This window comes from Arvicanthis niloticus, chromosome 23 (genome assembly GCF_011762505.2).
Source record: "Arvicanthis niloticus isolate mArvNil1 chromosome 23, mArvNil1.pat.X, whole genome shotgun sequence".
NCBI classification, from domain to species: Eukaryota; Metazoa; Chordata; class Mammalia; order Rodentia; family Muridae; genus Arvicanthis; species Arvicanthis niloticus.
The window spans coordinates 2908274-2921501 of record NC_133430.1 but is presented as its reverse complement, the minus strand read 5'-3'; the positions used below and the strand labels follow the sequence as shown (position 1 = coordinate 2921501).

General features: G+C 45.5%; 1 protein-coding gene across 1 annotated transcript in view; it reads left to right on the top strand.

Moving 5' to 3' along the window:
* Positions 1-13228, top strand: part of Ptprn2 (protein tyrosine phosphatase receptor type N2) — a 747342-nt gene that overhangs the window by 342167 nt on the left and 391947 nt on the right. Inside the window, exon 10 of the mRNA XM_076920936.1 lies at positions 12531-12617. Coding sequence (XP_076777051.1) covers positions 12531-12617 — 87 coding nt within the window. The remainder of the gene's footprint in view (positions 1-12530; positions 12618-13228) is intronic.

Here is a 13228-nt window from a genome sequence, read left to right as displayed (position 1 = left end):
ACTCAGGGACAATCAAAAGCAAGTACAGAGCAAGACTTGATGTCCTTAAGATTCAGCTTTTGACAAACAAGCTCCTTGCTTGTTGAAACTCAAAATGCTTTACTTATTTCCCAACAAATAGTCCAAGTAGACCAACTAGAGGGAAAATATTCCTTATGGCTACAGGACACTCTCTGTGCTTTCACTCTGATCTGAATTTAACAAGAGAAAGAACTCAAACACCAGTACCAGAGAGTCAACAGTGGTTGGGCCCCCTTGCTAATGAACCTGATGTTGGTGTCATGTTTCATGAGAATGTGGCATTTCTTCATGTCATGGAAGCAATTTTTCAAAGGGAAAAAGGCATGTACACACATGTGTCTGAGCACACATGCATGTAGATGTATAGACACAAGCATGAGTCCTCGTTTGAACATGTATGTCTGGGTATAGGTATGTGTGCATATGTGTGCACATGCGTGCAAAAGCATGTGCACAGGAATGAAAGCTCAGGTGTTCTTGCTTCACCATGAAACCTGTCACTCTTACTGCTGACTGCCCTGGGGTAAAGCTCAAAGTAGACATTAATTCCCCTGTGGTGTGTTACAGCATTCCCCTGTGCGGTTTTTACTGTCCATGTATTGTTGCTGAAAACATCAACATTTATTAGTGACAGTCAACTGCTAGTTGGCAGAAAAAGGTTTATTTTAAGCTCAAAACAGACTGTTACTAAAACCAAATTAAGACTCAAGACTATTTTCAGCCATTGCCAAGCCTCCCTCTTACAATTGTGAATGAGTCATGGCAGCTGCCACTTCAGGCTCACCCTGCCCCACATTCCCTGCACTTCTCTGCCTCTTCCTTTCCATAAAGCAGAACTCCCATTCTCCATCCTTGCTCAGACATACACCATGCTGGCTTGTTCGTTTCTCACTCTCTGACAGGTGCTAGAGCATCCATCTCCTCCCATACAGAGAATGCATAAGGTGTTTAGAATGTACCCTGCAGGGGATGTAGGATGCATCTCTACATGTTGGGAACTCCTATAGGATACTAAACATGCAAAGTATTCAACAATGAATCACTCATAAACTCAAATACCCCATATATAGGTATTCACTTCCCTGGGAACCACTGGTCTGTATGTATATCTATATATCTATATCTATCTAGCTCTATCGATATTCCTGTATCATATAATCATATATATGTACATATATATATATGGTGTGTGTGTGTGTGTGTGTGTGTGTGTGTGTGTAGGATTTGTGTTATGTGCTGCCTTGGGTGTTATCTATGTATTATATGCTAGATTGTGTATGTCTCATGTTTTATGTATGCATAATATGTTGTGTGATTTGTGTATGTTAAGTATGGTATCATATACTGTGATATGTCATGAGTTGTATGGTATGTGTGTATTATGTGGGGCCTCATGCTTTGCATGTGCTCTACCCTGTGTGTTGTACACTCTGTGTGTGTGTGTGTGTGTGTGTGTGTATGAGAGAGAGAGAGAGAGAGAGAGAGAGAGAGAGAGAGAGAGCATTCATTATCACTTGGGATCTCCCCTTACTTCAGGACATCAGTATCCTAAGTGTTGTACAATCTGACACAGGTAGTATGTCCCATACTCAAGGATGAAAGGTCTCAGGTAGCCACCACTCTGCCCTGGGCCCTGGCCTCAGTTGCACTGTAGGTGACAGACAGGCATCTTTGTGAAAACATTCTCATTTTAGGCTCCTACATATGGCAACAAGTGGTGACCCTGACCTCCATAAAGAAAGGCACAATCCCTTCAGAGTTTTGACATGTTCTGTGATGGCCTGAATCAAAGCCATCCTCAAAATGAAGGGTTGGGCTGTAAGGGACTTAGTCTCCATGAAGCCTTGGCACCTCTGACAAGTCGGGATCTGTCAGAACAAGTCATTTACTCTGCTGGAGGCCTTAGTACAGAAGAAAACGCAGTATTACTATGCTGAGTTTTTGTATTGGCACCTCCTTTGTCCCCAGTTGGCCATGCCTTTGAGGCTAGTCAGAACAGTTGCCACAGAAAGACCATCATGCTTGCTCTCTGGCTCTCTGTCCTGCCTTGTCTTTGGTGGGTTCTGGTGCTAGCAAGGGTCCTGCAGTCCTGCTGGGTGTCTCTGCTGTTGCCAGCACTGGCCCTGGAAATGGGATTCACTACCATTGTGATCTTGCCCCTCTGTCAGATTAACTAGTAAGTTGGCATTATCTGGAGCAGGTTTCAGCAAACACTCAAATCATCTGTGAAATCTCAACAGTTGTACAGGGTTCTTTTAGAAGCAGGGACATTTGTAAATCTGGATGTCCTGTCTGAAGAAGGAAGTGAATTCTGACTCCTCCCTTCATCACTGCCACAGTAGAGAAAAAGGCTCAGTCGGCTCCACCCTGGTGGACAGAGCAATCCTTTGCCACCCCCCCCCCTTAATCACTTTTACAAAGTTGTTTCATGGGATCTAAAGGTGGGACAGCACCTGCAGTACCTCAGGATGGTGTCAGGTCAAATAGTGTTGGGGCTGCAGGAGGGAATTACTGATGGGAACAAGAGTGGAGCTGAGGAGGGGGTTACTTCCCTAGGAAGAAGAAACCACCTTCTAAATAGGTAAATGTGGATAGATGTCCCCCTTGCCCTATAATTACGTTCAGCTGGAAAAGGGCTGTGGATCCAGTATTCTACTTCGGAAGGAAAACGCATGATTAGGAGAACAGGGAAGTTGGGAAGAGAAGGTGAGCCACACAGTTCATACACATTGACTTGTATTGGAGCGTCTCATGGGCCCAGGACACAGAGCTGCTCCAGCAGACTGGACGGTGACATATGGCCGTGGAAATACGAGAAGCAGATAGAAGAAAATCTCCACTTCCCATGGAAATTCTGGGACCAAGCCATGATCACAGGCTCTCGCTTCACCTCTGCCTTGAGATAGCTCTTGTCTTACTGGCTGCTTTGTCAGTGGACTGTAGACAGGCTTTATCAGGCTGTACGTTCATGTAGTCTTGCTTCATCCCATTGGTGTGAAGAAATAAGTAACCCAGAGCATTCATGGTGTCTGGAGAAGGACAGTCTCATAGTGGCTATATTGAGAGATGGTTCCTTCCAAAAAGGTCCACACTCACTCACCTGGGAGTGATTTAGACAAACTTTGTATTTGAAGCACAGAGGTCATGCCCTGTGAATGGGCAGGATTATAGATTCAAAGGATCAGATGGACAAAGATTTAAGTCAAAATGACCAAAGACAAAGACTCAGCATGTCTGAGTCTTTACAAATGTCTGTAGAGTGACACAGTACCCTACAAGGCACACAGCACAACTGGACTTCACACAGTCTCTGGCAGCCATGTGAGCCCTGCTTCTCTGAACCAACCCCACAAGATCTCAGCATCCTTTCTTCTTCTTACAGTGTCTGTGTACAGCTCTAAAGTTGCTGTTCTTCTTACAGGCATGCTTTGGACTTACTGTCACAGTTCAAGCTCTCACACTCACCTCAGCTGACATTACTGGCATGCACTTGGTGTTTCATTCTGAAATGTCATTGACTAGCATTGAGAGTTTTAGTGAGGTCAGAAGGAACTGCAGGGCCACCTGCACTGTTCCCATGGGAGAATAAGAGCATGGTGAGGTAGAGGGAAGCAGGAGAGGGCTCGGCTGCCTCACAGGAATCTCTGGAGATGTTGATGAGAAGGTCTCTCTACAAAGTCAGCCTGTGGGAAGAGGACTGTGCATATTAACAAAATGTAGTTTTAGTAGACACAGGGAGCATGTCACATACGCCTTAGTGTGTGTTATTCACGTGCATTGCTGTGTGTTCTCACGTGTTCGTGAGTATACGCGTGTACAACATGTATTTGTGCCTTTGTGTCTGTGTATGATGTTTATCTATGCACATGTGCATGAAAATCAGAGCTATGTGAAATGGAACCTGGGACTCACATGTGTTTTGAGACACGCATAGCTGGGCTCCTGGGCTGGGTAAACTGAGGAAGCAAGCTGAGCATCATCTATGATTCTCTCCCTCTGCTTCTCGACTGTGGTGTGACGTGACCGGCTGCCACCATGAGAGCCTGTTTTCCAACTCTGGGCCTGAGCAGACTCCTCCTTGCTTGCATTGGTTTTGTTGGCTATTTTGTCACTGTGGTGAGGAAAATGGCCACCCTTTGGGTTCCTAAATTTTGGTGAATTTTCAAGTAATGAGATGTCCATGGTCAGGTGTGTAAAGGGCTATCCTTAATGACAGATGTGATGTCTGGTGCATTACGTCCCCCACACGACTTCACCTGGATTGGAAGTAGGAGACAATAACATGAGAAACTGCAAGTACTGAATCTCCTGCTTTGTAGAGTCGAGGCATACACAGAAGGCAGTGGCCTGTGGCCAGCCCTGTTCCTCTGAAGCTGCCTGTAATGCCGGCTTCCTGCAGCTTTCATGGATGCCTTCTCTGATTTTAGTCAGTATACTGGTGTGATGATCTTTGATGAGGAATTTAATTTCTTTAAGCCTTTATTTTCACCTCTTTAAAACAGGTTAGACTGAGTGTGGTCCATGCCTTTCTTTAATCCTAGCAGTTAAGAGACAGGGGTGGCTTCTCTTAGTCTGAGGACTACCTAGTTTATCTAGAGAGTTTTATGTTAGCCAAGAGTACATAGTGAGATCCTGTTTCACAAATAAAATAAAACAAAGCTGAGCTTCTGAGTGTGGTGAGGCTTAATTGTAGTCCCAGCTCTTGCTCAGGGCTATGATCAGACACATAGTAGACAGCATAGCAAAAACTCATCTCAAAATAAAATAAAATTAGAAACTAAACCAGTTGGTAACAGTGCTGTGGACACGTGCTGTGAAAGGCTGTGCATGGCGTCTGAGCTCAGCAGCCTCTCACAGACGGCCTTCCAGAAGTTTCCTCTGCTCTTAACATTTCTGATCCAGAAGTTATCTTTGTCATTCTCTGTTTGGAAGAAAGGTTTATGAGTGTGTGTTTTGCCTCCATGTATGTAAGCACATGGTGTGCACACCTGGTGCCCCTAGGGGTCAGAAGAGAGCATGGGATTCCCTGGAACTGGAATTAAGGTCTGGGAACTGAACCCTAGTCCGCTGTAAGAGTCGCAAGAGCTCTTAATCATTGAGCCATCTTTCCAGCCTGCTAATCTCTGTTTTAACAGTGTCATGCCGTGGCCCCTTTGGTCACATGCCATTCTCATTTGTGCTTATTGTGCATCCAGATTCTTATTTGGGGTGTTGTGATGCTGGGTGGGAGCCTATGAGCTATATTTATATGTGATCACACGTATTTCATTTGTGAGCGAGGTTATACTCAACGCTGAATTGGAGTATGCTTATGGGATTTACATGATAGCCCATATTCTGTGTTCCAGGTGATGGAGTGTTTGCATGGATGTCCATGCTGACTTGGGTGGGACTCTTTAAGCTGTGTTTGTGTGAAAGTCCATGAACCATGCTCTGAGTGCTTACTGCCATTGCAAAAAGTTTGCCTGTGGAAACATGGCCATGAGCACTCTGGATTCTTCTGGTTTTGCTCATTTGGTAGATACCAGGAAGCAGTGTCTCTTACTGTTATGGTTGAATAGTAGCAGTAAAAGAATTTAAAGTGTGCTGTGCTCCTATTCAGACCAGAAGAGTTAGACCTCATGTTTATCTCTGAAACCCTTGCTACTTTGTGTGTGTGTGTGTGTGCGTGCGTGCGTGTGTGTGTGTGTGTGTGTGTGTGTGTGTGTAAGCCCATCTGTAAACCCAGCTAACAGCAAGTGTCAGTGACTGCTCTCCTCCAGGAGGGCAGGGTGGCAGCTGCCATACATACACAGACAGCCTGAATTGCTCTGCCAAATTCTCCCATTGATTTTCCAGATTAACTCCAGTAGCTTCCTCAGGGAGTTCTGACCAAGAAACGACAGTTGATGGCTGCACATTTTAAAATATAGTAGAGGTATCTTCGTGCTCATTTGAGCATAATCTGCCCAAAGGTATTGAAGGAAGCACGTCCTGCCTGCAGATCAGGCAAGGGTCAACTTGCCCTGCCTTGTAGTTAGTGTGACTGGGGATGTCTGACTGTGGAGACAAAGGATTTGCTTTGGTGAACTTCATCCTCAAGGCGCTACCAACTAGTTTTTCTGTAAATGATAACGGCCATCTTTCCTTTATAGGGCTGACATAGTCGTGAGGAATATGGGGTTGGGGCCCATTCTCACTCTTTGGTGGAAAACCATCTAGAAATGAAATTACTCGAAGTAGGTCGACACAAAACCGCAAAGTCAAATCAAGTCATTGTGGAAACATTGAAGCTAAAATTTAAAAAGCCAAAATTAAAAAAAAAATGAATAAATAAATGTCCCTTACTTTCTATAAGTTTGAGGTCTAAGCTGACATGCGGACCTAGGAGATCATTGGAGTGATCATCCAAGGGGGTTCCATCAAGGTGTAGGCTGAGTTTTAGGTAAATGAGAGATATCAGGGCCAGGTGGGCTGTGATCAGTAGATAAATGATGGGTGACAGGCAAAGAGGACCCGAGGAGGTCTGCCAGGGACAGTGTGCTAGTTAGTTTTGTGTCACCTTGACACAAGCTAGAGTCACTGGGAAGCAAGAACCTCAAGTAAGAAAATTTCCCCACCATGTGGCCTGTGGGCAAGCCTATAGACCATTTTCTTGATTAATGACTTAATGTGTGAAGGCCTAGCTGGTATCACTGTGAGTGGTACCATCCCTGGGCTGGTAGTCTTTGTGTTTTAAGAAATTAGGTTGGGCAAGCCAATAAGCTGTTTCCTCCTTAGTCTCTGCAGCAGCTTCTGCCTTCAGGTTCATGCCCTAACTTCCCCTAATAATGGACTGGTATGTGGAAGTATAAGAAAAATAAACCCTTCCTTCCCCAAGTTGATTTAGGTCATGGTGTCTTATCATAGCAATAGAATCCCCAACTAAGATAGAAATTGGTACTAGGAGTAGGGTATTGATGTGTCAGACTTGACCACGATGCTTTGGAGAGGAGTATGGAAGGACTTTAGAACTTTAAGCTGAAAAAGTCATTGAGTGGCCGTAGTTTAATGGGATGCTCCATGGGAACTTGGAAAATAGGAATATTAAAAGAGGTGCAGACAGTGGAATTCTGGTTTCTGAAGTTTCAGAGGGGAGCAATGTCTCTATTAGAGTCAGTATGTGATATTTAAGAATTTGTGGTTCTTGTCAACTGGATCTGAACAATTAGCTGTGATTAGTAAGAGACTTTGAATCCCCTTCCCCTAGCTGGGCTTCCTTGTCTGGCCTTAGTGGGAGAGGATGTGCTTAGTCCTGCTGTGACTTGATGTGCCAGAGTGGAGTGGTACCCATGGTAGGCTTCTCCTTCTCTGAGGAGAAGTAGAAGGAGCAGCGGGGTAGGGGCTCATGAGGGTAGAACTGGGAGGAGAGGAAGGGGTCTGTAGTCAGGATGTAAAGTGAATAAATAAACAGATAAATAAGAAGAAAAACAGAAAAAGACAGGACTAGTATCTATCACTGAGATGAATTCTTTGGGGGGATGTTCCTTAGAGTCAGAACACAGAAACTGTGGTCTACAGGGAGCCTTATGCTGATAGGAGAACTTGGTGGTGTAAGAGTTATCTAAGTGGTGCTTGTTTTGAAGGCATGAAGGGACCAAGGAGAGCAGCTGGGCTTGACACTTGTGTAGCATGAGCCACTAAAGAGGCACTGTAAGAGGACACTGGCAAAAGTGTGACTTCAGTTGCAGTTGAAGGACTGAAGTGGTCTTGGAGAGAGGTTGAGGCTTGGCATGTGACAAGAGTCAGAATTCCTGAAGAGAGCCCCCAGAAGGCTATTGGTGAAAGTGTAGCCCAGATGCAGAGATCCTAAGCATCTGGAAGATGCCAGTAGCATGTGCTGACCACCAAGGACAGCTGCATCTGTGGAATGAAGCGAGCCTGAGCCTAGGAGACAAGCTGCATATACTATGGCAAGCCCTTAGTAACACAGAAGATCACAGGTCCTGTAAATCTGACACTGAGATTTCACTGTCGGACTTTGGGTTTGCTTGGATCTGGGTAACAGGGCAGTGATTCTTACCTCCTGGAGTGAGGAGAGAATCTAACTTATTTTGATCTTACAGGAGTCTACAGCTGAAAGTCTTTGAAATTTTTAAGAGACTTTGTATATTTTAGAGAAAGATGATTTTAGAGAGGCTTTGTTTTTTAAGTGATTTAAAAAAAACAACGATGGGACTTTTAAAACTTGGAAAGCTTTATTTTGTGATATTGACATTGATGTGAGATCTTGAGAATGAACAAGAAAGAAAGCTTGTGGTTTCACATGTATGTGTCGGGTTGACAAGGGATCAATTGTTGATGGCTGTTTTTAATGTCAATTTGACACAAACTATAGTCGTCTGGGAAGTGCAAACCTCAGCTGAGAACTTTCCTGGCCAGACTGGCCCATGGGCAAGACGGTGTTGTATCTTTTGATAGGTAATTGGTGTGGGAGGGCCCAGATCACGGTGAGTGCCTCCACCCCTGGGTTGGTGGTCCCAGGGACTTAAGTAAGCAGTTCTTCTCCATATCCTTTAAATCAACTCCTGCCCCCAAGTTCCTGCCCTGTTTGAGCTTCTACCTTGACCTCTCTCAGGGAGGACTGTTTCTTGGAAAGATGAACAAAATAAAACCCCTTCCTCCACAAGATGCTTTTGATCATGGTGTTTTATCACAATAATGCAAATTCTAACTATGACAGAGATGGCCAGATGCCTGTGGACAGAGGGAAAGCTGGGCCACTAGATGTGAGGCATCACTAAAGAGGGGTCATTAGGGGCCAGGAGGAAAGCACCCCTGAGCGTCCCAGGATAGATATTATGGCCATGGTTCTTCTTGGCCTGAGGGTGCTGCCTCTTCTTGGTATTTGTGATAGTAGAAGTGCACTTGAGACTAGTGTCCATGATAGGATGTGAACATTTGTGTAATAGTCCACTCTCCCTTGAAGCATGGGCCCATGAGTGTGTCCAGCTTGATATGCATTTATAGAGGCATTTATTCTTGCTTGAGAAGTATCTTGATGTGCATGGAAGGTGTGTTTATATATCTGTAGCCAAGGACTTTCTACCTACACCCAAGTTCCTCGAAATAATGACCCTGAGACTGAATTATATATAAATAAATGCTTAGGCCAACAGCTTAGGCCCAATCCCCAACTAGTTCATAACTCAATTACCTACTTGTTTCATTCCATGAGTGCCTCATGGTTTGTTACCTCTCCTTAGAGTTCATGTGACTCTCTTCCTCAGAATTCTAGGCAAATCTCTCCTGTGCCTCCAACTCTGTCCCAGAAATCCTCTCTCTATACCAGAAATTCTACCTCCTGCCTAAGCTCATAGGTAAAGAGCCTTTTATTGGCAGCTGAAGCTTCCATATATTGCACAAAAGATTCCCTCTACATTTATCTGTGTTGTGTGTTAGTATGTAAGGAAGTGTGGGTGTGGTTCCTGGAACATGTGTTGGTATACGAAGGGAGATATCATACATTGGTGTACACAGAAGAATATGTGGTCTAGGATGATCAGCTCTTTCTGGGTCCTCACATTGATCATGGTCGTAAGTACAGCTGAATTGAATGTGGGAGTTTGCTGCGGCCCTGCAGCACCTACTCAGCTATCATAGTCTTCTATTTGCAAACTTCTCGGCACAGACAGTTACCACCTGTCTCTGTTTATCTATAACTAATACCATGGTGGCCTTAAGCTCCCCCTACTACTAACTTTCCAAGGATCCAGGTACCCCAAGGACTTATGTGGTCTGAACATTAGATCCTGTAGTCTCAAAGACTATTTAGTGGATAGGTAGTAGCTGGCTTTTCAGCTCCAGTTTGTCTTTCACCAAAACAAGTTGTCCCTGTCCCTCACGAAAGACACCGACCTATCCATCTGCATCTCAGTAAAATACTTCTGGCAGCAAGCAGAGAATTCTCAGCTTAAACATACACCCCTCTGACCAGACAGAACTTCTGAGTTCCTTTCTGCTCTCCCTTCTCCTCTCCATAGTGCAGCCTCCAGACAGACTGCCTGTGTCATAGATCTACTTAACTCATCGATAACCTCATGGATGCTCCCGCTCTCATCCCTGGCATCAGGCTCACTCTTGTCTCTGTGGCTGCTTGATTCCTTCTCCTCCTGCTTTCTTAAACTCTTCAGAGTTTAAGGAACCTGAACTCTGCAGCTTCAGCAACCCTCCCTCAGCTGACCTTTAGTGACTACCTGGTTAACAGTCTCCAGATTCATAGGTACTGGCTCCTCAGTACATGGCTTGAAATTCCTGTGGCTTCTCCACTTCCATGTTTTTGGTTAACCAGTGGATTACTCAGCATAACCTTGAAATCCTGCAAGCCCCAAATCTCACCTCTTGGTTGTCATCACTACCTGTATGGCCCCTGCATCTCAAGCCCCACTCTGTCCTTAAAGAAGTCCACATGATACCTGTCTTACCTGAGTTCATCCTGGCAGGCTCATGCTTGGCCCCTAATGGTCTGAATGGTCTGACTTACCTTCCTTGTCACCTGTCCTCTGACCCCGACTTTCTCCCTATCCAATGCCATGTGGCTGTGCTATGGCCTTTGGGAAAAGACTTTATCTAGCTCCTTCCAAAATAGTTCCTCTGTCTCTTCTCAACACAACTCCACATTTCCCTTCTTCCTCCGTAACAAAATACCACAGACTGTATGTAGGCTTGAATGACAGGCCTTCTTGCTCCATGGTGCTGGAAACTGAAAGTCCAAGATGAAGTGGCAGACTGGTCCTTTTCCCTGCTAGGTTAAGAGAGGATCAGTCCCCAGTCTGCTATCCAGCTTCTGGTACTCTTAGATGCACCTTGACTATAGTAGCTTTTTCTCTAAGTCTCCATAATGTTCCCCAGTCTCTGTCTTTTCTCCCTTCCTAAATGACACTGGGGACTCATCTTAACAAATTAAATATGTGGGACTGTTTCCAGATAGTCACATGACATGGGGGTTAGGACATCAGTGAGTGGATGTGGGGATGACATCATCACATTTGTAGTGATATGGCTTGTTTTCTGGCTGCCTCTGTTATGTATCTTTGCATGTGAACGTGAATCCCAGGCAGCAGAGAGTGTCATCCTATCCCTTCTGTGTCTGCTGGGTGAAAATGCAGCAGAGGCTCCTCTGGCCAAAAGCCTTTTTTTCTGCTCTACCAATATGAATTAAGACTTCACTGAAGTGGTACTAAGAGGCTTTCACAGGCAGCTGTGATCTGTGAGACAGAATTCTGGAGCCCACAGTTGGTTCTGAGAATTTCCAGGCCCACTGGGTTCTTGCTTCCAGCTTCATAATCAAGCTGTTCTCCCTATGAAAGCCTGCTGGGGAGCCTGCAGCCCCAGCATTCTCCTGCAGTGGCAGCCACTATTATGTACATCTCTACTTACCATTGAAGCCTGCTCACATGGCATGTGTGTGACTGGCCTGTGGTGTTTAAATGCCCTTCTCCTGGCATTATAATTCACTTTAGAAACGAGTCTGTAACATGGCTGCTTCCTTTGTGTGCTTGACGCCACTCAGCAATCTGATTTTCGGCCTCTGCTCCCTGTTCACTCTCCTCTCTCTCCTTTCCTCCCCGCCCCCCCCCCAACCTCTTTATTATATTTTTATTGAAGGCTGAGATGAGCCTGTGGCAGCATCACAGGCCCATTACACTTCCTAACAATTCCATTTGCACCGTATTGTCTGCCTGATTGCTGGGAAATCAGGTGATTCATCACGCCTGAGGAATCACCTGGTCCCTGGAGCAGAAGTCCCAGCATAAGCCATGGAAGAGCACAGCAGGCCCCTAAGCAGGGCTTGCATCGGAGAGCATCCCACACAGAAAGGAGAGAGAGAGAGAGAGAGAGAGAGAGAGAGAGAGAGAGAGAGAGAGAGTTGGGAAGTTCAAGAGGGGTGCAAGAAGGTTAGCAACTTCTCCCCCATAGCTGGGGTTTGTCTGTGGGAAGACACCCAAGCAGAGTGCATTGTTGGTGGTGGCCTGAATTGGACAGAAGTATCCCCTTCCCTTGAGAATCAGATGTCTGTCTGGGAGCAACAGCTACTTCAGAGTAGCTTGTGCTTGTGCTTGTGTTTGTACAACAGATGGGGTGTAGTTACCCCAAAGCAGGACATGTGTCAAGAAGCATTTCCCACCGTGGGGCAAGCATCCAGTGGCAGCAGCTCCCAAATGGGCCAGGGGTTGAGAACCCTTCCAGAGCTGGAATGCATAGAGAAACAGCACACTGTGGAACAGATCCCAGAACAAGGGGATCAGTCAGAGTATTAGAGTACCCCCTAGGAGGGAGAAACATCTTCTATCAGAGCTGAGTACTATTGGGGACCAATAGTCACCACCCCAAAGCAGGAAGTACAACAGGACCTTGGATCAGGGCACATGTTGGAGAAAAATGAGTCCCCAGGACTCACAAAGTTTGATAGCAAAAGGTACCCAAGATCTGAGAGTCTCCCCTAAGACTTGGTGTTCGTTAGTAATGGTATTCCTCTCCCTCTTCTCCAGCCCTCTAAGTCCAGAGAAGGGGAAGCAGCTGATGGATGAAGTTGCCCACATCCTCGGAGTACCTTCTGGCTTCTTTGCAGATGTCAAGTAAGTACTGGACTTCAGGCCTGCTGTCTTGTGCTTGCTTGCCTCACGTTGTATAAGGCTCATAAATTGTTTTGTGAGCCGCATGCCTGGGGTTGTTAATTATATCAGAGAAGAGCTGTTTAGAACAGAAATGAAAGGAGAATTCCCCTGGGCTTTCAGAGCTTATTTAAATACAGCTGAAATCTACATTTAATTACAAGATTGGCAATGGTGTGGTAGAGGCCAGCTTCCTGGTGCCACTGCAGCTGGCACTGCTTTGACTCTGGAGCAGGTTTCAGACTCTAAGAATAACCCCTAGAGATGCCACAGCGGCCTCACTGTCTTCGTGGACATGGGTTTGACATTGTCTTAAAAGGCTGTGCACTGGACTTTTAGCCACAGCCCAGACAAGATTCTTGTCCCATTGGTGAGAGCCACTGGGTGTCCATGCCTTGAAAATCGTATGGATGCTGGATAAGGTGCTGTGTGTGGATGAACACCTGCTCTGCTGATACTGTTAGTGGGCAGGGTACATGGTAAGTGAAGCATGCCATCCAGACAGACTGGGATGTGTAAAATGGAATATAAGGACTGAAGCAGAGGCTAGCCTGAGTCCCTGTTCACACATGTAT